General features: G+C 40.5%; 1 protein-coding gene across 1 annotated transcript in view; it reads right to left on the minus strand.

The window, feature by feature from the left end:
- sorcs3 (sortilin related VPS10 domain containing receptor 3) overlaps nucleotides 1-23,874 on the minus strand; it is a 214,213-nt gene that overhangs the window by 55,126 nt on the left and 135,213 nt on the right. The window contains exons 5-9 of the mRNA XM_047579158.1: nucleotides 13,041-13,114; nucleotides 11,783-11,847; nucleotides 11,086-11,204; nucleotides 6,642-6,731; nucleotides 6,139-6,318 (exon numbers count right to left, since the gene is read on the minus strand). Of these exons, the coding sequence (XP_047435114.1) occupies nucleotides 6,139-6,318; nucleotides 6,642-6,731; nucleotides 11,086-11,204; nucleotides 11,783-11,847; nucleotides 13,041-13,114 (528 nt within the window). The remainder of the gene's footprint in view (nucleotides 1-6,138; nucleotides 6,319-6,641; nucleotides 6,732-11,085; nucleotides 11,205-11,782; nucleotides 11,848-13,040; nucleotides 13,115-23,874) is intronic.

Here is a 23,874-nt window from a genome sequence, read left to right on the forward strand (position 1 = left end):
CTGTAAGTGGCAGGTGATTTTGAAAAAAGAAAAAACACAGATTGGGTACATTTTGATCACAAATTAACCACATTTGTAATTTGAAGTTGGCACTATAGTGTACATTTTGCATGGCTGGATTAAACACAGTACTGTAAAAGAAAAAAAAAAGTAGAGGAGAGAAAATAGAGGGAGTGCTTAATATCAATGGCATATGATATTAGCTTGTTATAGTAACTTCAGAAATGCATGCAATGAGTCTATCTCTAGTCTGGTATGTCCAGGTCAACCTGGCTAACCACTCATTACCACTCATTGTGTCAGGGCAAGACACTGAACCCTAAATTGCTTCCAGTGGTAGGTGAGCACCTACCACATGTTTCCACCATGTGTGTGTGGGGGTGTTTGTGAATGACAAACATGAGCGCTTTGAGTACTACCCAAGGGAGACAGCTGTGTGTAAGTGCAGACCATTTACGCCATTACTTATTTTTGAGCAAGATCACAACACTAGAAAGCTCACAAGCTTGCAAAGCTGTTGAGTTCTATGTTAGAAAATGTGTCGGGGACTGTTGGGGACATACAGTATCTCAGAATTAGCATCTCACACTTCCCTTTATGCTGAAAACCTCACACATATGCATCTAAGGGTTAAAGTATGACCCGGTGAGGTCGCTTTCTTGCAATATCTTCATAATGAAAACTGGTTATCACTTCACTTCATATATTCCTCAAAATGTTATTGATATCATGTCATTTAAATGTTTTAACTTACCTTTTATATATTTTACGATATTACAGTTTTTGCTTTACTATCCCAAGCTTCCATAAGTGGGTCAAAGATGACCCACCTTCAATCCCTCATGGTAATCTTTGATTTTCTGGACCACACAGACTGTATCATAAGTGTGTGTGCATGTCATTCATTACTACTGTGTAATTGATTGGTAATGTACACATTTCCTAATCAACAGATGGAAGGTTTACACAGGAGACAACCAGAGTAGGAAGTTCAGAAAATCTAGAGAACACATTGTCAAGCAGTTCTGCTGTAGTTTTAGAAACAAGGGGTTCACTCAACATTGCCACAGACAACTTTTTCAACCCCCTCTTGCATCTCTAGAAGGATCTCAGTATTGCCAAAACTCTACAACAGATCAAGACATCTCTCCTCTAATGAAGGCTTTCAAGTCCAGGGAAGTTCACAACACAGTTTGGATTTAGTGGCAGCCTTACCTTGGGCATCTATGTCAGAAAAAAAGGAATGGCGAGGGAATGTATCACAAGAGTGGTGGATGAAAATAGCAGAAAATAAAACACATTGCACAATAAGACGCCATGGAGCAGAGGAGGCCCATGGTCCAACATACTTTACATCACCACCATGAGTGCCTATCAAGGTTTCAGTCATTCGTAAGTGGTATCACCGATGCATGGCATCTCTTTCCTTATTAGCTCTCAAAGGATCTTGTCACATACGAATAGCTAACTAGAAGGTTGCTCTGACATGCTAACCCAATACATTTAAGTAATGGGAAGGTGTGGGGTGTCAAAAGCTGCAACACTACCAAAAGAAGCAGACGGGGCCAACCAAAGATAGATAGGCATCAGAACTGCCTAAGTAACAAAGATCGTAAAATCTACAGTCAGTGCGGGAATTGCAGTCTACCTGTGTGCAATAATCACAGCCAGAAACAGGTAGTTTGTCATAACTGCCTACAGGGACGACACAACAAGGCACAAAAAGAGAAAGGTAGTGTCTGGATAGTTACACAAACACGGACATGGAAAATGGTTGCGTACATTGTTCTAATGCAAGTATGTAATTTTCTTTTCCAATTTTCAAGATTTAAACATTATAAAAATGTTAAACATCAGAAGGAGGGAGAAAGGGGATTTAAGGGACTTTGAACGTGATATGGTTATTGGACCAGACAGGCTGGTCTGAATATTTCGGAAACTGCTGATTTACTGGGATTTTCACACATAACCATCTCTAGGGTTTACAGAGAATGGTCCAAATAAGAGAAAATATCCAATGAGCTGCAGTTGTGTGGAGGAAAATGCCTTGTTGATGTGAGAGGTCAGAGGAGAATGGGCAGACTGGTTGGAGATGATAGAAAGGCAACAGTAACTCAAATAACCACTGATAACAACCAAGGAATGTAGAATACCATCTCTGAACACACAACACGTCCAGCCTTGAAGAAGATGGGCTACAGCAGCAGAAGACCACAATAGGTGCCACTCCTGTCAGCTAAGAACAGGAAACTGAGACTACAGTTCACACAGGCTCACCAAGACTAGACAATAGAAGATTGGAGAAACGTTGCCTGGTCTGACAAGTCTCGATTTCAGCTGCAATGACTGTGGTGGTGTGGGGGATATTTTCTTTGCACACTTTGGGCCCTTAGTACAAACTGAGCAGGGTTTAAATGGCACAGCCTACCTGAGTATTGTTGCTGACCATGTCCATCCCTTTATGACCACAATGTACCATCTTCTGACAGCTACTTCCAGCAGGATAATGCACCATGTCACAAAGCTCATATCATCTCTAACTGGTTTCCTGAACATGACAATGAGTTCACTGTACTTGGCATCATAGATGTGCAGCCAACAAATCTGCAGCAACTGTGTGATGCTATCAAGTCAATGTGAACCAAAATCTCTGAGGAATGTTTTCAACACCTTGTTGAAAGTATGCCATTAAAAAGGCAGTTCTGAAGGCCAAAGGGGGTCCAACCTTTTACTAGCAAGGTGTACCTAATAAACTGGCCGGTGAGTGTATATCTCTTATAGTCCAATTAAATCTCTGAAAAACACTATTAAAAACCTATATGTCTTAAAATATCATTTCCTCTCATCACCTTACCAGGTGAGGAGGAGATCATCTCGAACAAGCTTTTCCTGAAGTAACAGTAGGTATTCAGTTATACTATGTAGATAGAAGACACGGATGTGGCAAATGATCGAACGTCAATCAGTATTAAGACATTACCTCCCTTTTTTCAAATAAAACACCTTCTCGTTTAACTGAAACCTCTTGCATCTGAAAGCTCTTCGGTTGTCAGACCTTGTTATATTCTACTATTGTTTATGAAGAAATAAATGCATTTCTATGTGAAATAATTCTCCTGTGTCAATGTAATTTTGATTAAATGAACGACAATGTAATAATAATAATGTTCTAATGTAATCTAATGTACATTTAACAACACAAACACTGAAGTGAAGAATGGCATGAGAGGGTTAATGTTTAGAAATAAGTCATTCCGACGAGAGTGGCACGTCTTGGCTCCTTTGTGGAAATGAGGCTTTGCTGCTTTTAGTCGGCATAGTTGCGTTGTAATCTGCCTCACGTCCCCAGTCAGTCATCCATAGCTGTTAACAGCAAGGTGAGAAACAGATAAATGATTCGGATCCAGTGAACCCCGGGCCAATCACAGTGCTAATTGTGGGAAAACCACCTGCTAAAGCACCTCTCAGACTGGAGGGAAGTTCAGCAGGTGATGTGGAGCCCTGACGTCAACAGAAAATGAGTTTGCACAACAAAGGCTCATGATTACAGCAATCGCCCTGACTGACAATAAAATAATCCCTCTAATTTAGGAGATAATTGTGCAATTTTCTGCGTGTAAGAAAGAATAATTGATTTGGATGGGGGAGATGTGACTTCTCAAGTCGGAGAACAAAACTACTTTTGCACACTTTGTTTTCTCCTCTCAGGTCTGTCTGAACGCTTCTCTCTGGCACGTGCACGACGTTCAATTTGTCAGAGTCTAACATCAACAAATGGAATGCCTTCCACGGCATACATCTTCCTTTCTGTAATGGGTCTGATAAATCAAAGACACAAGTGTATCGTCTATCTCTTGTTTAGTTTCTGATCAGAAGAGGAGCTGTGTCCGTGTGACGGATGCAATTAAAGCGCGTTATCTGCATGCTGCTTGGTGGAAATGGTTTAACACTGCTGCATGGAAAATAGGAGCTGCACACGTATCCACATACTGTGCTGGAGAGGTAACGGCACGGTTAATTACCACCCCTGCTATTGCTGCTGGCCAGTATCTCACTTCCTTCCTTCACTCTCTCAATCACACCTGCCAGTGTAGGAGTGATAAACTGAGTTCACCGGGAAGTGGAGGAGGAGGAGGAGGAGGAGGAGGAGGAGGAAAGACTTCTACGTCTTGCTAGGAATGCAAACACGTACAGCAGGTAGCCGCTAAGTTAACAAGGTCATTACAAGTGCAGAGGTGCATGACAGTGAGCTCCCATTAAACATGCTCTTTATACTGTAGATGTCTACTGTCAGGAAGACAGACGACCACAGTCTGTAATACAAACGTGTCCATTTAAGGCGAGTCACTGCAACACAAACTCAACAGCAAGTGTGTGAACAACTAAGGTTGTCATTATGTGTTCATTTCTATTTCAGGTAGCAGCTAAAAAAAATATTCTTTGATATGCCAGTGAAAAGGTTAATTCACCTAAATAATTAAAGTGATATTTTAGGGTTTATTTAACATTTACTAAAGGATGGCTCAAGACGGAACCAGCATATCATTACACAGAGAGTAATTAGTAAAGAGTAGAGATACTATTAATGATTAGCTTGGCATAGCTTATCTTGGCTTAGCTAAACTTAGATGAGCTTTTTTTTTTTTTTTTTTTTTTTTTTGTCAAAAGTGAGGCAGGTAAATGCTTTGGGCCCCAATTCAACTCTGGTGTGTGTGCCAACAAGCAGGAGTCAAGACATCCCCATTAGTCTACTTGTTAGCTAGGAAGCTGAAAGAACACAGCTATGCTAGCAGTACAGCACAGTATTAATACTTCAGAACAGAGGTGTCTCATTCTAGGTCAGGGGCCACACTCCGTCCAACTTGATCTGAAGGGGGCCGGACCATTAACACAATAGCTTATTACCTTGTAAATAACAACAACTCCAAATGTTTCCCTTTACTCAAGTGTAAAGAAGTAAAAGTACATGTAATGAACAACTGTAAATTCCTTAAGAAGTGCAAGGTACAAGTGCAATTTTTTTTATTTTATTGAATATTTTCAGCTGATATCTTCAGTGTAATTTTTGCATATTACATATAATCAGACTGGACCCTCTGAAGGGGCCAGTTTTGGTGCTTTAGAACTAGTCAGCTTAGGCATTGTTACTAAAATAGATTTATTTAACACTTTAAGACCTAAACATCTGCCTGTGCATAAAAAAGCTTGTGGTATTTCAATTACTGTAACTCACCAACGTACAAAGTATGGCTGAACACTGGGAAGTTTCTTGAAAAAAAAAAGCTGACATTGCGGTAATGATGATGCACCGCTGCTGTCTGCTGCAGGCCTTGAGATCTCATGAAGGTCTAAGCACAACTTCCCAGCCACACTTTGAATATTGTCAGTAGCGCAAACCATTGTGAGTTACGGTAATTCAAATACCGTGTGCTTCAGCGGATTGCTAGCGATGGGGGTTTCAGGTTTAAAGGGTTAAGATAAGATAATCCTTTAATTTACCCTACAGTGGGGATGAATTAAATTATAAAGTGACATTTTGATTTCAGATGCAGCCAGTGTCCACATCGGTCTTCTCTGTAGTAGAAGCTGCTTTTTAGTAAAATCTTTTTGATGAAAACTTCTCTCTCTGCTCTCTTGGCATTTGATTCCCATTAGCAATAGAATTAGCCCAGCTGTCTGCTGTAAAGCTGCAAGGAATTCTCTTAAAAATCTCTTAACTCTCAATAAAGCATTGGTTCTGTAAAACATCAGATACAATTTAACTGAATTGATACTGAACAAAAAAAAAAACTGTCAGTTTGTGTGGACCAGTCAAACTGAAAGGAAAATAATTCGTATAACTATCATATCTGATGGACATGGGATGTCTCTGATGTTCCCTGTCTGGATGAAACTTCAGAGTAGAGACTAAACCAAATACTCTGATTCACTGAAACTTTTTCTTGTTTTCTCTCCTAATGTTTGCAGTAAACTTTCTGTTGTTAGAAAAAAAAATGTTTTGCAGCCCTGACAATGGGTTACATATATTTAAAATATATTTCATTTAGTTCTATTCTTTCTTTTGTTGTGAATTAAATGTCTCATAGTTGTCCACTGTAAATCAATGAAAAGCTGACTTTCATTTCATCAGATGCCTACCTCGTACAGGTCCAACATTTGGTTCCCTCCGATGCCCCTTGTGGTCTTGACATTTTCCATGGCCAAGGTGAAGTAGATCCCTCTGGTGTCAGACAGGTAGAGGTTATACGTGTCGTTCTGGTTCCACTCCTGCACCGCCGCAAACACCTGCTTCTCGTCCGTGCTGACGATGTGTAAATCCTATCAGGGAGCGGAGGGAGAGATTAAGAGGAGTTATGACTGGAGGCAGAGAGGAGATGGATTAGAACATGCTGACCCTACGGGACTGGTCATGAGATCAATGCTGTGGTGTGAATATAAATGGTTTAGGTATTGCTGTGAATGTGTGAAGATGTAGGACCTCAATAGGACAGAATACAAAATATAAAAAATACTTCTTCTACATGAACGTGATGTGACAGCCTCAGATTATAATACTTAATACACTTCATAATTAACTAGTTTCTGAAATCAGGCTGATTTCTATGAGTCATAATTATTTGAGAAAAAGCTCCTCTACTTACCTTAGGCAGGGAATATTTTGGCAGTTTGATTTGTATGAATGAGTCTCTCTTGTAGGACACGTAATAGGTGGCTCGTCCTGATGTAGGAACCTACAACAAAAAATGTACAATAAATTGAAGATCCTGAAAATTAGATAAGAGTGTTTCCCTCTATTATCTGGAGACTGCATAAGTATATACTATTGTACAGCAGCATTTCTGTTCCAATTGTTTCCAATTTTGTCCGAAATGTTCGGTTTGAGACTTCTTTGATTTGGATTAGCTGTGATCCAAATAACTACATTTCTTGAGCTCTCTGGCAGCACACAAGTTGTTGTCTTTTTGCCAGAACGGGCCAGCTTAATCGAGCTCAGCTAGAAACTTGACTCTCTGAATGTGGTCCTTGTCCCAGTTTACATGCCACGGAGAAAATCAAATAACTGACGGGAACATGTCCTCCTCCTCCACACTAGGTGGCGATATGTGTCTTGTCAGTGGGTTAATACGGCCCTCTTTCCAGTTGACCTATTACGTCTTACAATACACAAGAGTCATTCATGTGGCAGACTGGCATTTCACTTAAGTTGTCCAGTTAAAGTCAGATTAAGGCAATAATTCTTTTTTTTCGCGTGCATGTAAACGTACCGAGTGGTAACTTTCCACTTGGATTTCATTATGTTTATATAGAACTTTCTGAAAAGAAATAAAAACTCCATCAACAGAAGTTACATTCAGGAATTAAGGCATTTGCTGACTTATAGTCTCGCCTTTGTTGTGTGTGTGAATTCAAGTTAGTTTGCTTAATTCTTCGACAGACACAATAGTGGACTCTAAACAGCTCATATCTCTGATGGCGGCTATTTTGTTGTTGACAAATGTAACTCCCTAGTGCTTGGATGGTGTGGATCATTTTGTCACTGTTTTTTCCCACACTGTTTACACTGTGTGTATCTCATAAATCTGTCATGAGCATAATCAACAATTTCGTTCATTTGTTTGTTGCAAACTCCACACAGAAATGCCCCAGACCTTCTTGTTGTGACGTATCAGTGCTAACCGCTATGCTACGCTAATTTGTAGTCGGGGAAGTTGGTCTGGCTTGCCGGCCAGAACTGAGGTATCAAGCATGCAGTCAGTTCTGCGTGCAGACAATTTGAATAGAGTTCCATCAAAGACTGTAAGTCTTTAATAGCCTACAGAGATGAATTCTAAATTTGAAACTAATTGGCTAAAGTTGACATTAATGATTCATCAAGTTAAAGAGGCTTTTGTGTTAATAGGTATTTTTCTTCTTGTTTTCTCACTTGCCACATTCAGTTCCAGGCCAAGTGTTGAAAAGCATCTTGAGACTGTTTGTATTGTTATTGACATATATATTGTTGAATGGAATTGAAATGAAACAATTAGAGTTTCTGTTTTCCTTTTTTTTTTATTATTATTATGTTAATTGCTTGTAACTCTGGCTCTCTGTCGGTCATCATCAACATAATATTATATCTCCTCCAGTCGATTAAAACAGTGGGAGAAAGTGTTAACCGTATCTCAGTTAATTCAAGGTTCAGTATATCCAGGGAGCTTTTCATTTCTTTGTTAACTTGACCATTTATAGTGAGCTCCTGACTTGCATTCAGAGTATGCAGCCCTCCCTAGGTGCCAATGGACTTCAAAGTGGTTTCGAAGTGGACTTTGGTAAATATCTTGTGGGACAATCAATAGTCTCATTATTCTTTGTCAAGAGAAATCTTTAACTTGCCTAACTGAGCCTCATCTGCTGTCCAGGAAAAAAAAAGCCATCCTAAATAGACCCTTTGCAAACAAGCCGAGCTGTTAGTTTGTGCAGCAGAAAAACACAGGGGTCGGGGTTGCTGGGGAATTGTCATTAGGTCCAAGGCCACAGAGGACCATCACTTAGAGACGCGTGGAGCTTCACACACCACGTTTCCTCCTATGAGCAACAACGTGGAATTCATTAGAGGAAAACCTTCAAATCACCAATTGTGGCTCTCAGCTGAAGAGAAGCAATATCAGCATTAATGTTGTATGACAGTGCTGATTCCTTCCACTGATCCTGTAAGCGCTCTGAGTGGCTCATAAGAGGGAAGACACACTCTGAGAGGAAATATAGCCGCCTAGCAGGGAGTGCTGCAGAACAGTCCCACGTGCAATGGAGTGGAGGAGTGAGAGATCGATGGTCGAGTAACCAGAGGCGGTTAGAACTTTAAGAGGAATTTGTAGGATTGACCCCCCCCACACACCCACACCCCCCATCCCCCTGTCTCTTTCAGGCTCTTTCGTTTGTAACGCGTACGTGTTAAAGTGTGGAGGTGCTTGAATTGAAAGGGAGGTTTAGGTTCAGTGCTTGTCAGTTTACTTGAAAGACCTTGGAGAGGTCAAACAGGATTGAAGGATCTTTGGAGAGCTACTCTATTTCTCTGTCTAATGTGTTGCCAAGAGCAGCGATGATTCTGGTGCAAGGAATTGCCCGTAAGGTTGATCAGGTAGGTAGATTTTAGAAGAAATAAAAACTTTGTTCACTACCGGATAAAAAATTTAGTGGATTTAAAGCTGGAGCAGAGTACATTTAATTGTACAACTACTGCAAGTGGAAATTATAACCATAATTAAAAAGATACACGCTTAGTCACATCATTGATTCAGTCCCAGGCTGGCGGTAATGCTTGGTGGACTCTAGTGAGGTGACTGGGTTAGATTGTGTTTTATAAATTACTGATGGGAAGCATGGGTGTTTAAAAAAAAAAAAAAAAATCAAGCACCACAACAGAGTTTGGATATATTTGAATAAATTATTGTTCATTGCTGTGGACTAGCCGAGTAATTATCCTGACATTTCCTGTTGACTTTTAAATGCAGGAAACCTCATTTGCACAATGTCAAAGTAAATAATATTCACGCCGTAGAGGAAATTAAAATATAAGCCATAAATTGTGTCTGTGTTACTTGGGATTCAGGACATTTCAGACTTTTCTCGCGCACAAATCATGATTAATATAACGTAACAGGCGGTGGCTAGGATGAATATTAAAACTAGTTCGGCTTCAGAAAAACAAGGTGCCGGTGTTCAGCTGAGGTTAAACTAAAAGGGGTTTTACTTTTTTTTTTTTTTTTTTTTCCCCTGCCAAGCTAAATCATTTAAACAGAACAGTGTGACTGTCTGTGATTCTGTGGTGGCAGAGCCAGAAATTGAGCAGCAGTGGAGAGTGTGAACACCTGAATTCATCACTAGCTTTGCATTCATCTTCAACCAGCTGGCTGAAAACTGACTGAAGCTGGTAAAGGAGTATTAGAAAATCAAGATGCAATTGAGTAAAGGATGAATGTGTCAATAAAATGCTACTTAATGTGCATACCTGACGTAAGACATATACGCTGATTACCCAAAACATCATAACCACCTATTTAATATTGTGTAGGTGCCTCCAATACAGTTCTGACTGATCAGAGAATGGACATGGGCCTTCTGAGGGTGTCATGTGGTGTCTGGTAACAGGATGATGTTAGGATCCTATGGGTTGAGGGGCTGCTGTGGATCAGGCTTGTTCCAGTCTATCCAGCAAGATACTTGATCAGTTTGGGATCTAGTGAATTTGGAGGTCAGATCAACACCTTGTTGTGTTTTTCTTGTTTTGTTTTTTTGTTTGTTTGTTTTTTTTTAGTTGTTCCTAAACCGTTTTTGTGTATGTGCTCGTGTGCACACTGCTTGGGATGGCTGTCCTGTCATTGCTATGGGCTGGGGATGTCTGGTCTGGTCTACGTGGGTGGTTTATGTCCAGGGGCACCACCAGGAAAAGAGGTCGGAATCTATGTTTTGTTTGACACTGAAAAACGAATAATGAAATAAAGAAGTGTTTTTTCATTTTATAGATTTTCTGGTCTGAATTGAAATTCAAATGAATAAATGAATGGTACACAGAGTCTAACTCTAGCCTGTAACTAGCTAGCTTATTTCCCTATGAACTACAGGTTCATTTTTGCTGCTCACAAACTATAGAGACTTCACAGGTTTCCTGCAGAAGAACTTTTTTGTCTCTCCTCTCTCCTTTCCCTCTTTCTTTTTTTAATACTCGATTTTCATTTGCTACTGGGCAGCATTGTGACTGATGTAGCCATGTAACCGGAACAAACCATTTCATGCAGAATCACAGGGGTGGTTGATCAATAATATTTAACCTTCGATTAGCGGATATTTAACTTTTACTGCCAAAATCAAGTGAAAACAAATAGACCACTTATTTTTGCCGTTATGTTTTATTATTATATAACAAAATCATAGTTTTTATGATAATGGTTTAATAATTTTCTCTCTTTTTTACCTATCTTTTTGAATTATCCTAACCCCCCCTCCCCATATGGTGCCACTGTAGTGGCTGATCGATGTATCTTTTGCAATCCTACAATCCACAAAGTACGAAGCAGTGAGCTTTTTTTCCCCACGGTGCAGACTTACCTGTATGAATATGTAGTCATCCTGAACCACCAAGGAGCTGATGTCAATGTATCCAGAGAACGGATAGTTCCTGTTTGTGTCTGTGCACATCTGAGCTCTGCACGTCACATACTGCACATCTGTCAACACAAACGGGAAGGCAGTTATTCCTCCAGTGCTTCCTAACCTTATATGCACTGTACATGTAATAACCTAAATCTTTAATAGACCTGACTGAATCTGACCTTTTCTTCTTTCTAATTTGGTTCTTTGTACCATCTCATTTATTTTATCTTTGCAGCAGCATAATGAGTTCCCAACGGAATGACCTCAGACCAACTTTTCCCCATTAAAAGCATTGTGAGTGGAAAACTTTAGGCTAGCTTCCAGGCTAAGTAAATGCAGGTGTTGCCAAACTGTACATTTTAAGTTTGCCGTTAAAAGGGAAAAGTACATAAATCTGGCCGGTGCTGCTCTTCCATCAGGAGCTGGCATACACAGCTTCTCCTGTGGAACACCTTGGTAGTGCTGTCATTCAGAGTTACGGAGCTGACCATTGAAGGAGTGAAGAAGAAAGAACATATTCATCAGAAATCAGGGTCTGGGTCTTTGTGACGAGCCAAAGCCGTTTCCCCGGGGATACCTTCTTGTCTCCTGGAGGAATTCATTCCTATAGAGACCCGTTCATTACCCCTCTCTGTGTGTCAAAGAAACTTACTTCCATCGGGTGTGTGAGCTTCCATGTGCACCAGGTCTGGCTCCTTGTCTAGACCCGCGACAGACCTGAGAAAGGATGACAAACCATGCAGGAATATGTAAGCCCGATGACAGTGAATAGAGAGAGGAATGTAAAGGGAAAACGTGCAAGAGCTGCCATATCAAAGGGGATGGTTATCTAGGAGACGCCTTCTGCCGATTTTATAGCGGTTTGTTTAACTTTGTAGAGAGAATGCTGCCAGATGCCACTTCCCGCCGAGTCCTTACACCCCTTCCAGCAAAACAACACAAAGAAATACAAACTGAGCTTCTTCATCTTTGACTGAGTGGAGCAGGGCCACGACACCATCTACATTGAGTATATCTCAGCGCTATCCTGCTTTCGTGTTCATTCCGCCGCTGTTGGATTAGACTGGATGGATGCCGCTCTCCCATTGTGGCGGTATTTCCCTTGGAGGCTGATGAAGCCATTGTTTAAATGCAGCCAGCTGGAGTCGTGCCTAGCCGTTGCTCAAGGCCCATCCAGTGTTTAGTTGTCCTTGAAGGGGCTTTGGCGGTGAAGGGCAAAGCCAGCGATGGATTGTGCACAGTATTTAGGATTATACGACAATGGCACGGAAGCAGCTCCAAATTTATGGTCAAGTAATGGCGGACGCAGCCGACGGCAATTCGGGGTAAAATCCCAGCCACCTCACAGAGGGGGAGAGGAGCGGTGAGCTGGAATACATCCGGCCCTGCGTTTGTGATGAGTGTGCACTTTCAGACATACCGTAGATAAACTGGAGGGGAGTGAGCAGCAGAAGTGACCGGATGAGAAGCAACAGAAATGACCCGGATCCATTATTAGTCATAGCTCTCGTATCTGCATGTGTGCATCTGTAGAAACCGACCCCCCTTTCCTCCTGCTTCCTTCTGCCGATGTGAAAAATAATAATGTCGCATTTATGTGCAATGCGCCTGATATGAGCGGGGCGAGTGTGAGAAATGAAGTGGAATGCGACATGCCCTCAAACGGCGAACGGAAAGTGCACTTTGAAGACGGAGATTAATCTCTGCCTGATTGTATCAAGGGCGAGAAAATGTGCGGGAGTTTAGCAGCATCACCAGTCAGTCACACGCCTTGTTCCAAGCCATCAGTATCACTCGCTCAGTCGCGCCCAACTCGAGCGACGCTTTCTGCATTCCTGAGCAAACCAAACTTTGGAGAAGAGGAATGGGGCAGAATAAAGAAAAGACACGGCGGAGAACGGATGACTCACCAGTAGAATCTGTTCGGCGTGACGTGATCGTGGATGAGCTGCCATTTTCTTCCAAAATCTACTGAGCTGTACAACTGCATGAGAGAGAGAGGGAGGGGGAAAAAAGAGTGTTAGCAAGATGGATGTATGTTTCTACATTTGTCCAGCCTCTAATTGGATGGGCTGATTTAAAATCTGTAACAGTGACAAGTGAGGTGGAGACATGGCTGGTTAGTCTGGGGCCAGAAAGCAGTATCAGGAGACAGGCTGACATACAGTAGCGCTAAATTGCTATCTTCATTACCAACTGGCCATTCGAGCAAATGTATTGCCGTGGATATAGGCAACTCTATTCCCCTGTCCTGGTACGAATTAGAGCTATAGCTTTAGAGGAAGCGTTTCACAGGAATAATACATTAGAAGCGGAATAGATATGACGTTAATGTGGCCACTTTCAGCTCGATCAGCAAAGAGCTGGATTTGATTCAGTAGGTCACAGCCTGCTCTTGTATTAAAAACAAAGACCGTTTCTTTAGCATCCAATCGCGAACTGCGCATGGAATTTCCATGAAAGCAGGGATGATGTACGACCAGGCCGGCGTGGTGGTGCGCAGAATAGAGCCAGCGGCCCAATTTAAATGCACTAATTACATTTTCAGTTCTCGGGCAAATAATTAATAACCACGGCGTACTTGCCCGGCGCCGTATTGATTGATGTTGTAGAGGCAGCTCTCTTGCATCTTGCTGCGTCTGTGCATTGTTATTTCCTCCCAGCGAGGTGAGACCGTGGCCCCAGTTGAGCGCCGTGCTAATGTTCCTACTTGTTGGCTTTTATCACAGCAAATCTGACACTTACTCTGATAAAAGAATGCACATTTGTCACCAGCCGCAAACGTATTTGTCAGCATCGACCGACCGGGAAACTATCTCTGTCAGCAGGTGTGTTCTCCATTTAAGCATAACATTAAAAGTGTTCTCGCGTGCTCGGACAGCAGATTACATCAAGGATCTGCTTCTAATTTAAAGTGGATGTGATTCTTCGGGTTTCACATGTGGATGTCACAGTCTATCATATATTTATTCCATCATGCAGGCAGCACCTAAAGGCTGTGTGTCTGAAGAGCCAAGGATAAGCAAAGGCAGGGGATCGTGTGTGTCTCAAGCGTGGATTTACGATTAGCTAAGAGCAAACATTTGTCTAAATCTTTATGAAATAGCGCAGAGTCTAGTAAAAGGCAGCTATTCCACAGGATATTTTATTTGTGGTTGTTCCAGACTCGACAAAGGCAGACTTCCCCCCCCACCAAGCCTTTGGGTCGCTGCAACAGGGCGACAGGCACGGCCCCTCATCACTTTGGACAGTGACATATGACGCCAGCGGGCCGGCTCAGCTTCTCCTCACTCCATTCATCAGTTCAATGACATCTTAAATTTTAAAGCTTCGAAGCTGTCACAAAGTAAGCTTCATAGTTTCCCATTCACTTCCATAAATCAAAAGCGCGGCCGGCCAGCTGCCACGCCACCAGTGGAGCCGACAGCAGCTGAGGGAGTCAAAAAAGAGTTTAAATGGTTGCTGAAGAACTGCAGTAAACATGTTGGATCAGCTCATCTATTTATTGTGATGTGGGGTTTAAAAAACTTTTAAAGCGCACTAAGTTCTGGTTCAGCTCAGGTCGCATTACATTAGCATTCAGCTGAAAAACTGTGGAAAAGCAGTGCGCTCATGCCGGGGCGTAACCAGGAATTTTGAGCCCCATGAACAAAAAAGCAGAAGACAAGATCCAGAACTGTCTCCCTCTATTTGCCATGAAGCAGGCAAGCAGACAGATGATGAGAATTAAACACATGCAATAACATCACACACATAAAGCAACAGTTATAAGGTCATAAATCTGACAAAAATGACAAATATCACTCATATACACATTGAAAAAAATCTCGAAATGTGTTAAACTTCTCTCTGAATCATTAAATAATGTTCTATAAACATGGTATAGTATAACGTCCTCAGTTGTATTGACTTATTCATAAAGAAGAAAGTCAAGTACAGCTCACTACGCATTGGGCCACGTCTTAATATGCACTTAGCATGGTAACGCTACTTTTACCTGAATAGTGTTTATGATCATGATTGCATTTTTCATGCCGTAATTTCGCTCATTTCACTAGGCAGTATATACACCAACGAGATGCATTGGTTTAATCTTGACGTTTGTGTCAGGGGGAATGGGCAATGTAGTGATGCTTCACTGGAAAAATTCATCATGGAGAGGGAAGAGGTCAAAGCCATCAGGTGGCCAGCTTAGAAAAAAAGAGAAAAGAAGAGGAGGAAAAATGCGCAAGAGATAGAGTCATGCTGATGTATGTATGTTAATATTATGTATATAATATTATATATTCTATAGTGAAGTATGTAGAACTCGATTAGCCTGTTGCTTTGTTACTTGTTCGTTATACTCTTCCACAGGGCAACTGTTTCATTGTCAGTCCACCTAGAAGCTAAACCTGGAAATAATTTCTCACCAGACAATAAACTGGCCAGCACCAACTCTCCAGCCAGATGTATGTGGGGAGACACTGAAATAAGTGGAAAAAATGACTAAGAATCAAATGAACTGCCATGTACTTGGTGCGAGTCATATGTCCTTTCATCTCATGTCTATAGCACGCTACAAACACTACCTCCATAATTGTCATATTTTTATGTAAATAAATTAAACTGATTAGATCAGATTAGAAGACAAACTAACTTCCCTACCTTTTCAGTTAGAGGAAACACGTCTCATTCTGGCTACACTAGGCTAGGCCTTGCTCACGTCAAAGCTCAGATTTCCTTCAGCTGTCCCCTTTCAATAAAACAGCTTTCAAATGACACTCTGGCAGCTTTGATCGATTCATCAGAGGCTCGTTGAACTACATCAGCCTGCAGCTATTGATCACCTTTATGCAAACATGGCTGTCCTTCAAGTCTCTAAGCATCAAATCCTGGAGGCAGAGGGTTTATAAGGGGGCGGGTTATGGAGTTCTAAAATTCATTGTTGAAAACAGATCAGTTGTATACAAAGCCCCGGAAGACCAGAAGATCAATATCATCACACTTTGTTCACTGAGAGATTCAGATCCAGGGGTGACTAAGTGAGAACAGCAGCTCTCCCGTTTGAAAAAGTATAGTAGAATCTCAGAGGATGACTAGAATCTCTAAACCACTTTTCATGGGGGAAACAGGGACAAAATACTTTTACAGGGCTTAGACCGAACATAATTTATTAGTGGATGATGGTGGATTGGACTATGGAACACTAATAAATTATCAACCACTTTCATTAACAATGAATGCAAAATAGAACGATCTTGACATTTGGTTTCTGAGATTTGGACACAGCTCTAAATGTGTGAGAGACAACTATCATAAAAATATCTGTAGCTGTATATGACAACCCCATGGGGCACTAATAAAATAAAGCAGAAACAATTTTGGGATTGTAAGAACCTACACAGTGCTGTGTGAACCAATGGATGGGTTAAATGCAGTTAAAGAATTTCTGGGAGAATATCCAAATGTTACATGAAAAACAAGCCACCAGACCTTAAGTTCTATTCAAAACCAAGTAACCTATAGATCATTATGTCCTACGTCAAGGCTGTGTCATGGTTGTTAGAAGAACTAGAGGCAAATTTGAACTAATGCACTGAACTAATACGATCATCAAATATGCTTGTCTGTGCAGCGTTTAAGTTTGGGTTACTCCTCTAAAGATTGGTCACGCCCAGCTAATCACAAATAAGCTAACTGAGCTAAGAGCATTTGCTATCTCCCTAGAGAAATTTAGCTAAAGCTAGAAATAATATCCTATGCTAATACTTTGACAGCAAGCTTCAGTTGCTTCATATTTTGCAGGAGAGGCTTCAGTGGATGCAGCCCAGATCTTGCACCCTCTGTGTTTGGTTATGGATGGCAGGGTAGCCAAGTAGGCCCCATAGGTCCCCAGCCTGTCGTCTAATTCCTGTGTGCAGGCTCAGGTTTGGTGTTTGTTTTTCTCAGTGTTGTGAGGCTGATAAAAGGGAAAAGGAAAAAGGAAAGACAGTTTATTAGACATTTAATAGATGACTTAGCACTCATTTTTGTTTTCATAAATACCTTTTCTAGCATTTTGTGATTCAAATTACTGTCATTTTTTTGTGCCCAGAAAAGAGAAAACATGATGTGTATAAAAAAAAAAAAAAATGTGTGCGTAACCCAAAATAACTAAGAACATTCATGCTTTTCTGCTACTTAATCTCAAAGATTGTGAATCATTTCTGATGGTATGGTAATATAAAAACATAAGAAAATGGAAAGTAAAACTGTTCAAATTGCTGGTGTATGTTCAACTGTCCTTTTTTGGGAGAAGGTTAGGTTCAGTTAATTATAGTATAGAATAAAAATGGGATACGACATCATGATGATTAAAAGCTTCTTGAATTAGTCCCAGTGAAACTCAGTGTTGATCCACATTTATCGACTAAATCTCCAACATGAGCCACTCAGCTCCGCAGTGACTGGGCAGCCATGAGTGAACCTCAAGGCTGCCCAGTCACTGCCTAATGTTTACAGGTGTAATTGCAGAACAATACAGACACATCAGCACAAACGCTATCAACAGCGTAACCACCTACAGTGTAGGCTCTGCATAGACCGGTCACAGGGGAATGAACCAAGCTTTACCTAACGTATTCCTTTAGATTGTTCTGCCTCCAGCTACGCCACAAAAAAAAAAGTCATCATGTTTAGTAAGAGAAAAGCGTTCTACAGCTGGAATAAGCTCAGGAATAATTCATGTTCACTGAGATAAATGGAAACACACTCAAACACCTACATACGGTGTATCAAAGCCAGAGTTCTCATTCTGTGGTGTTCATCAGAGTTGAGGTCTTTGAGAGCCAGTTTCTCACCACGTATTCACTGCAGGCAGCGCTGGTTTGATCACATTTAGCCATAAACCACTTAAAGTGTGCTGCTGGCATACAGACTTAAGCATGTTGGGTAACACTTTCTATGAAGGTTGTATTTATAATGCCCTATGAATGCACTCATAATGTTTTATAAGGTGTCTATAAAGCATTATAATGATCATCATTACCATCTATACATATTCACAAGTCGTCATAACCAACTTCATGATGCATTATGACAACTGGTTATGAATGATTATAATTTTAATCTGAATAGTGCATTATAAATATGTCAATATCTGCCTAGTCACTTGTTAATGTTATGATGCATCATAACTACTTTGCTTTGCTAAATGTGCATAGTGATGCATAGTGAGTTTTGACTTCGCCTATAGTGCTTTATATCTGTAGTTATAAGTATATGTAATAAAGTTATAATAATGTATACTGTGTGCTATAATGTGCTATTTGTCAGCGCTAAGTAAAGTGACAATAATATGACACTATTATTAACAGACATAAGTTACTATGAGTAATTAAAAGGTGCAATGAACTAAGTCCTGAGTCTGGCATCTTTACCCCATATGCACAGTGTTAATATCATAGGTGTTATTTGTCAGCTTTAGATAAATTAGTGATTAGAAAGGTTTGATTGAAAACACATAAGCAGATCACGTTTTTTTGTTTAAAGCAGCAGACATTGTGTTACCGCATATCGTGCAGACACCGCAGATTACCCGTAGATGGCTTAAGCTAGCTACACGAAAGTTACCAGACACGGCTAGTTTTAATTCACAAATTAGATCGTTTTCATATTCTTGCGTTTAATGATTAAAACCATTCAAAACCATTGCATGAATATATAAACGATGTGCTTCATGTAAGCAAAGTAAGACATTAGCTCACAAAACATTAGCAGGACAGAGAGACGACCTACCTGTCCTGGAGAGGACTCAGCGGAGAAAGGAAAGAAAAGACGCTTTACGACTAGTACATACAGTCAATGCTTTACGACAGTGGGAGGAGCTGGGGACGGAGGTGGGTGGGTGGGGTCAGAGGTCAGGGGTCATGGACTAAGGAATTATATTTCTACAATAATAATAATATAAATAAAAACGATATTAAAATAATATCTGACGGCATTCAATAAAGGCGGACATTTCTAGCGATCCTGTATAAGAGACCGATATAACAAATAACCATTAATTTTTTTTTTCGAATCTCAAAGTGCCGAATCCTGCAACAAAATTGACGTTACATTAAAAACCGAAATAAGACCATTACAAATCTTGTCTAAATGAAATAAAATCAAACCTCTTCATTGCGCAGTGTCACATTGACAGTCGTCCTCATAGCACGAAATAACTTCCAATTGAAATACATCAGTTTGAAATTCGTTCCGAGCGGCATGAAAATTTGAGAAAAATCGGCAGGCACCAAACAATAGATTAATTTTCGTGACAGTTTCACATCCATCGTGACACCGCTTCTTTATAAAGGGTCGCTAGAAATGTCCGCGTTTATTGAATGCCATCAGATATTATTTTAATATCGTTTTTATTTATATTATTATTATTGTAGAAATGTCATTCTTTAGTCCATGACCCCTGACCTCAGACCCCATCCACCCACCTCCGTCCCCAGCTCCTCCCACTGTCGTAAAGCATTGACTGTATGTACTAGTCGTAAAGCGGCTTTTCTTTCCTTTCTCCGCTGAGTCCTCTCCAGGACAAGTTGGTCGTCTTTCTGTCCTGCTAGTGTTTTGTGAGCTGATGTCTTACTTTGCTTCCATGAAGCACATCGTTTATATATTCATGCAATGGTTTTGAATGGTTTTAATCATTAAACGCAAGATAATGAAAAGGATCTAATTTGTGAATTAAAACTAGCCGTGTCTGGTAACTTTCGTGTAGCTAACTTAAGCCACCTGCGGGTAATCTGCGGTGCCTGCACGATATGCGGTAACATAATGTTTCATTAGGCTGCTTTAAACAAAAAAACGTGATCTGCTTATGTGTTTTCAATCAAACCTTTCTGCATAAAAACAAACCCAGCTAGAGTACTAAAGATTTGCCTCTGTTCTTCTTGTAGTTGCTGTCAAACCATCTCCTGACCTCTGACCCTGAATCACGTCACCAACCCAAAGGCACTTTTAAGGGCCACATCTCTAGGACCACGCCGTGCCACTTTTGTGGCCTGTTTCATGTGTTTGTGTAATGTGCTCAGAACATTGACAATCATTCTGATTATGTGTGTTGGTTTAAATGAAAATAAAGTGAACTAAATGCATTCCTTTTGTCTTTACTGTCCAGGCTCTCATTTCATTGTGCCTCATATTTGTTTATAATAGTCTTATATCCACAACACCTCATTTGCACTAATTTACCTAAAGCTGACAAAAAACACCTATGATATTAACATTGTGCATATGGGGTAAAGATGCCAGACTCAGGACTTAGTTCATTGCACCTTTTAATTACTCATAGTAACTTATATCTGTTAATAATAGTGTCATATTATTGTCACTTTACTTAGCGCTGACAATTGGCACTTATGATATTGCATAGCTGTTTATAAGTGTGTGCTGTAGGGAGATGTATACATTATTATAACTTTATTACATATACTTATAACTACAGATATAAAGCACTATAGGCGAAGTCAAAACTCATCATGCATCACTATGCACATTTAGCAAAGCAAAGTAGTTATGATGCATCATAACATTAACAAGTGACTAGGCAGATATTGACATATTTATAATGCACTATTCAGATTAAAATTATAATCATTCATAACTAGTTGTCATAATGCATCATGAAGTTGGTTATGACGACGTGAATATGTATAGATGGTAATAATGATCATTATAATGCTTTATAGACACCTTATAAAACATTATGAGTGCATTCATAGGGCATTATAAGTACAACCTTCATAGAAAGTGTTACCGCATGTTGTGTTTCACTACTTGGATCTATGATAAAATTGTGTATATTCAGATTTATGTGGTAGTCTACATTGTGTTTCTTCCAGTCTTAACTTTACAGGAGACAGCTGGGCACATGGAGGTAAATTAAATACAGATGGAACAGAGAATTTCATTTATTCTGCTCAGGAGTTACCTTTAAAGCACTGACAGATAAATTATTGTTATTATTATTATTATTATTATTATTATTATTATTATTATTATTATCTGATGTATGCACCAATTGCCTTGGGAAAATGTATTGCAATGGCGTATTGCACAATATTAAAAGCCTAGCGCGAGTGCACTTTTGCTCGAGACATATGAAATATGAATCAGGATAAAAGATAAATGACTGCTCTGCAGTGGCCGTCTACCCTGGAAATCAATTAGGAAAGAAGTGGTGGTGCAGAGACGAGTCCCCTGTGGACAGAATGACATGGGTTTTCAATGTTCCAGGAAAGACCGTTCTGCTTCCACACATAACAGAACAGCTGACCCCGCTGTTAGTCCTCTGCAGCAAACTGGTATGAGATACTTGTTAGCTGCAGGCCTGCCACAGAGTTCACCGACTGTCACAGAAAAAAATGGCTAAGATCATAATCACAGCTTCCCTCTCACTGTGAGCTGCGAAGAAAGAAAAACAGGCATAACATGAAGCAAGGAGACAAACTATTATCCTCAGAGCGCATCATGAAATGGGTTGGACCAGCGACAGGAGGCCTATGCAGACTGTTTTAACTCTGCAACACTTTTCTGCCTGGATTTCCAACTATTGCCAGACGCTACACCCACTAGCTAAATAAGAGATTATGGATCAAGCTCGAGGGAGTGGGAAGTAACAGTGGATAAAAATGCTCGGGGATGGTGCCTCTACAGCTCTCCAATGAGTTTTCTTGTTTCCTATGGCAACAGATACAATCAGATGGACATCAGGCTTCAGAAACACTTCACACTTTAGACTCTCTCTTCCACATTTCTTTCACGAGACTATTCCTGTGTTTGAAAGCTGTTCCCATGTAAACAACATGTGCCGGGTTGAAGTTGAACATATAGCTCAAATCGATTTATCAAAATCTGGACAAACTAAATGTAATGTGGGCCATAGTTATGTGTCAAGTTTCCATGGATACTAGATTCTACATTTAATTAGAAGGAACCTGCCTCAATCAGCAGTAGTTACAATTTAGATTGTTTTAGTTCCTGTAGATTTGACAGTCCACAAATGGCAGAGCTACTTTGTCAATAAAGTTCTATGGTGACTGAGGTTTTAAGGCATGTAAACACATATATTTGATGAGATGATTTTTAACATTCACGAAAACAGCTAAGTTTGAATTGCAGATCACTTAGTCACTGTGGCCATTCCACATAATGTCATACAGCTGGAAAAGATGCAAGCCAGTTAGAGAATGCCAAACTTCTCTTGTCTGATTAGGCAACAACGGATCAATATAACGTAACATCTACAGCATTAACATGCTAACCCAAACGTCAAGACAGGGGAAGAAAATTTCTCATCGGTTTGAGCCATCATAAAATGCTTTGCAGTCCCGTAAAGTATTTTCTATATCCTACAGATAGCAAGAAGAAATGAAAGGCCAGGGAACCAAACTACTGTAAGAGACTAGCTTGGAAGCCAAACCAACATCAACCGCATATTTGGAAACTGATTATGTTCTGGCAAAGACTTGCCGAGGCCAACCGACTCCTTCAGGCAGGCTTTATGTGGTTATGGACAGGAGAGTAACAGCAATGCAGCCATACATGTAATCTGAGCACTGTGCAGTTGATTTGGGGCATTTAACAACATGAGTTCTTGTCTGCACTTGTAAAGCGCTATCAGTCTCTGTCCAAGTACTGTTTCAATTTAAAGTACCTTCTGACCAAATACCCAAATGTATTTTATTGCAGACAAATCATGTACGCTGCTGTTCCAGTCCCACTTGGTCCTTTTCTTCTCGGTTTCGGTTAAAACCAAAGACTGCAGAAAAAAATGGACGACGCGTCTCCATTTTCTCCCATTGGTCACACTGATGCTATTATCCCGGCGACATGTGTGGAAGCATCTTGTTGTCAATGACCCACCCACACATACACTCCACTCACTTGTGTTCGATTAACACTGCCCTACCTCCACGAGTTGCAAAGAAATGTTGGATTAGTCAGTGGCAACTGTCAGTCAACATAGCGCACTAACTAACTACAACGAAACATCCGTGATGGACACTTGAACATACAACAGCAGTAAATTAGCCTTAATCACCTGAGATGACAGAAATGATCCATTACTTTAGCTGGACCAGAGTCCATCTCATCACCATGGAGGGGGTGTGGCTTATGACAGCAGCCAGCCACTAGAGGGAGCTCCACATGCTTTGAGCTCCACACACTTTGGATTCACTCTTGAGGAGCTGCCATGGTGTCCACATTTTTTACAGTCTATGGTTAAAACTCAGTCCATAATGAGATCCCAGTGGATTGTTACCTGACTTATAGTCTGCTAAGATTCGAGTCTGGCTACAAGAAGACTCAGTTAAATAATTTTTCCTAGATTCTCAATCATGCAGCAGCCTTCTGACCTAACTTACACTTTGGAAAATTGCTCCAATTAATATACAGATAAGAAAAGGGCAGCAAATCCAATCAAGAGAATAATTCCTTTCACAATTTTTACAGTCTTCCCTTTGGTTCAAATTTCATCCAATTTTCTCCCGGGTTCTGCCATCATGGTCTGAACTACTGTAATGCCACACTCCAGCAAGTGAAAGTAAAGTGGGGGTTTTCTGAATTGTTTCATTTGCACAGTTTCTCTGCAGCATTGCAGCGGCAAGCAGGCCGCCACCCAGAAAAGCTTTTTGCATTAACATCAAAGCACAAACTACTCCACCAACATATAAAAGTTCTGAGAAAAGGATTAGGACTTCAGAATTATGGAAATGATAACTGCTG

This window comes from Mugil cephalus, chromosome 2 (assembly GCF_022458985.1).
Source record: "Mugil cephalus isolate CIBA_MC_2020 chromosome 2, CIBA_Mcephalus_1.1, whole genome shotgun sequence".
NCBI classification, from domain to species: domain Eukaryota; kingdom Metazoa; phylum Chordata; class Actinopteri; order Mugiliformes; family Mugilidae; genus Mugil; species Mugil cephalus.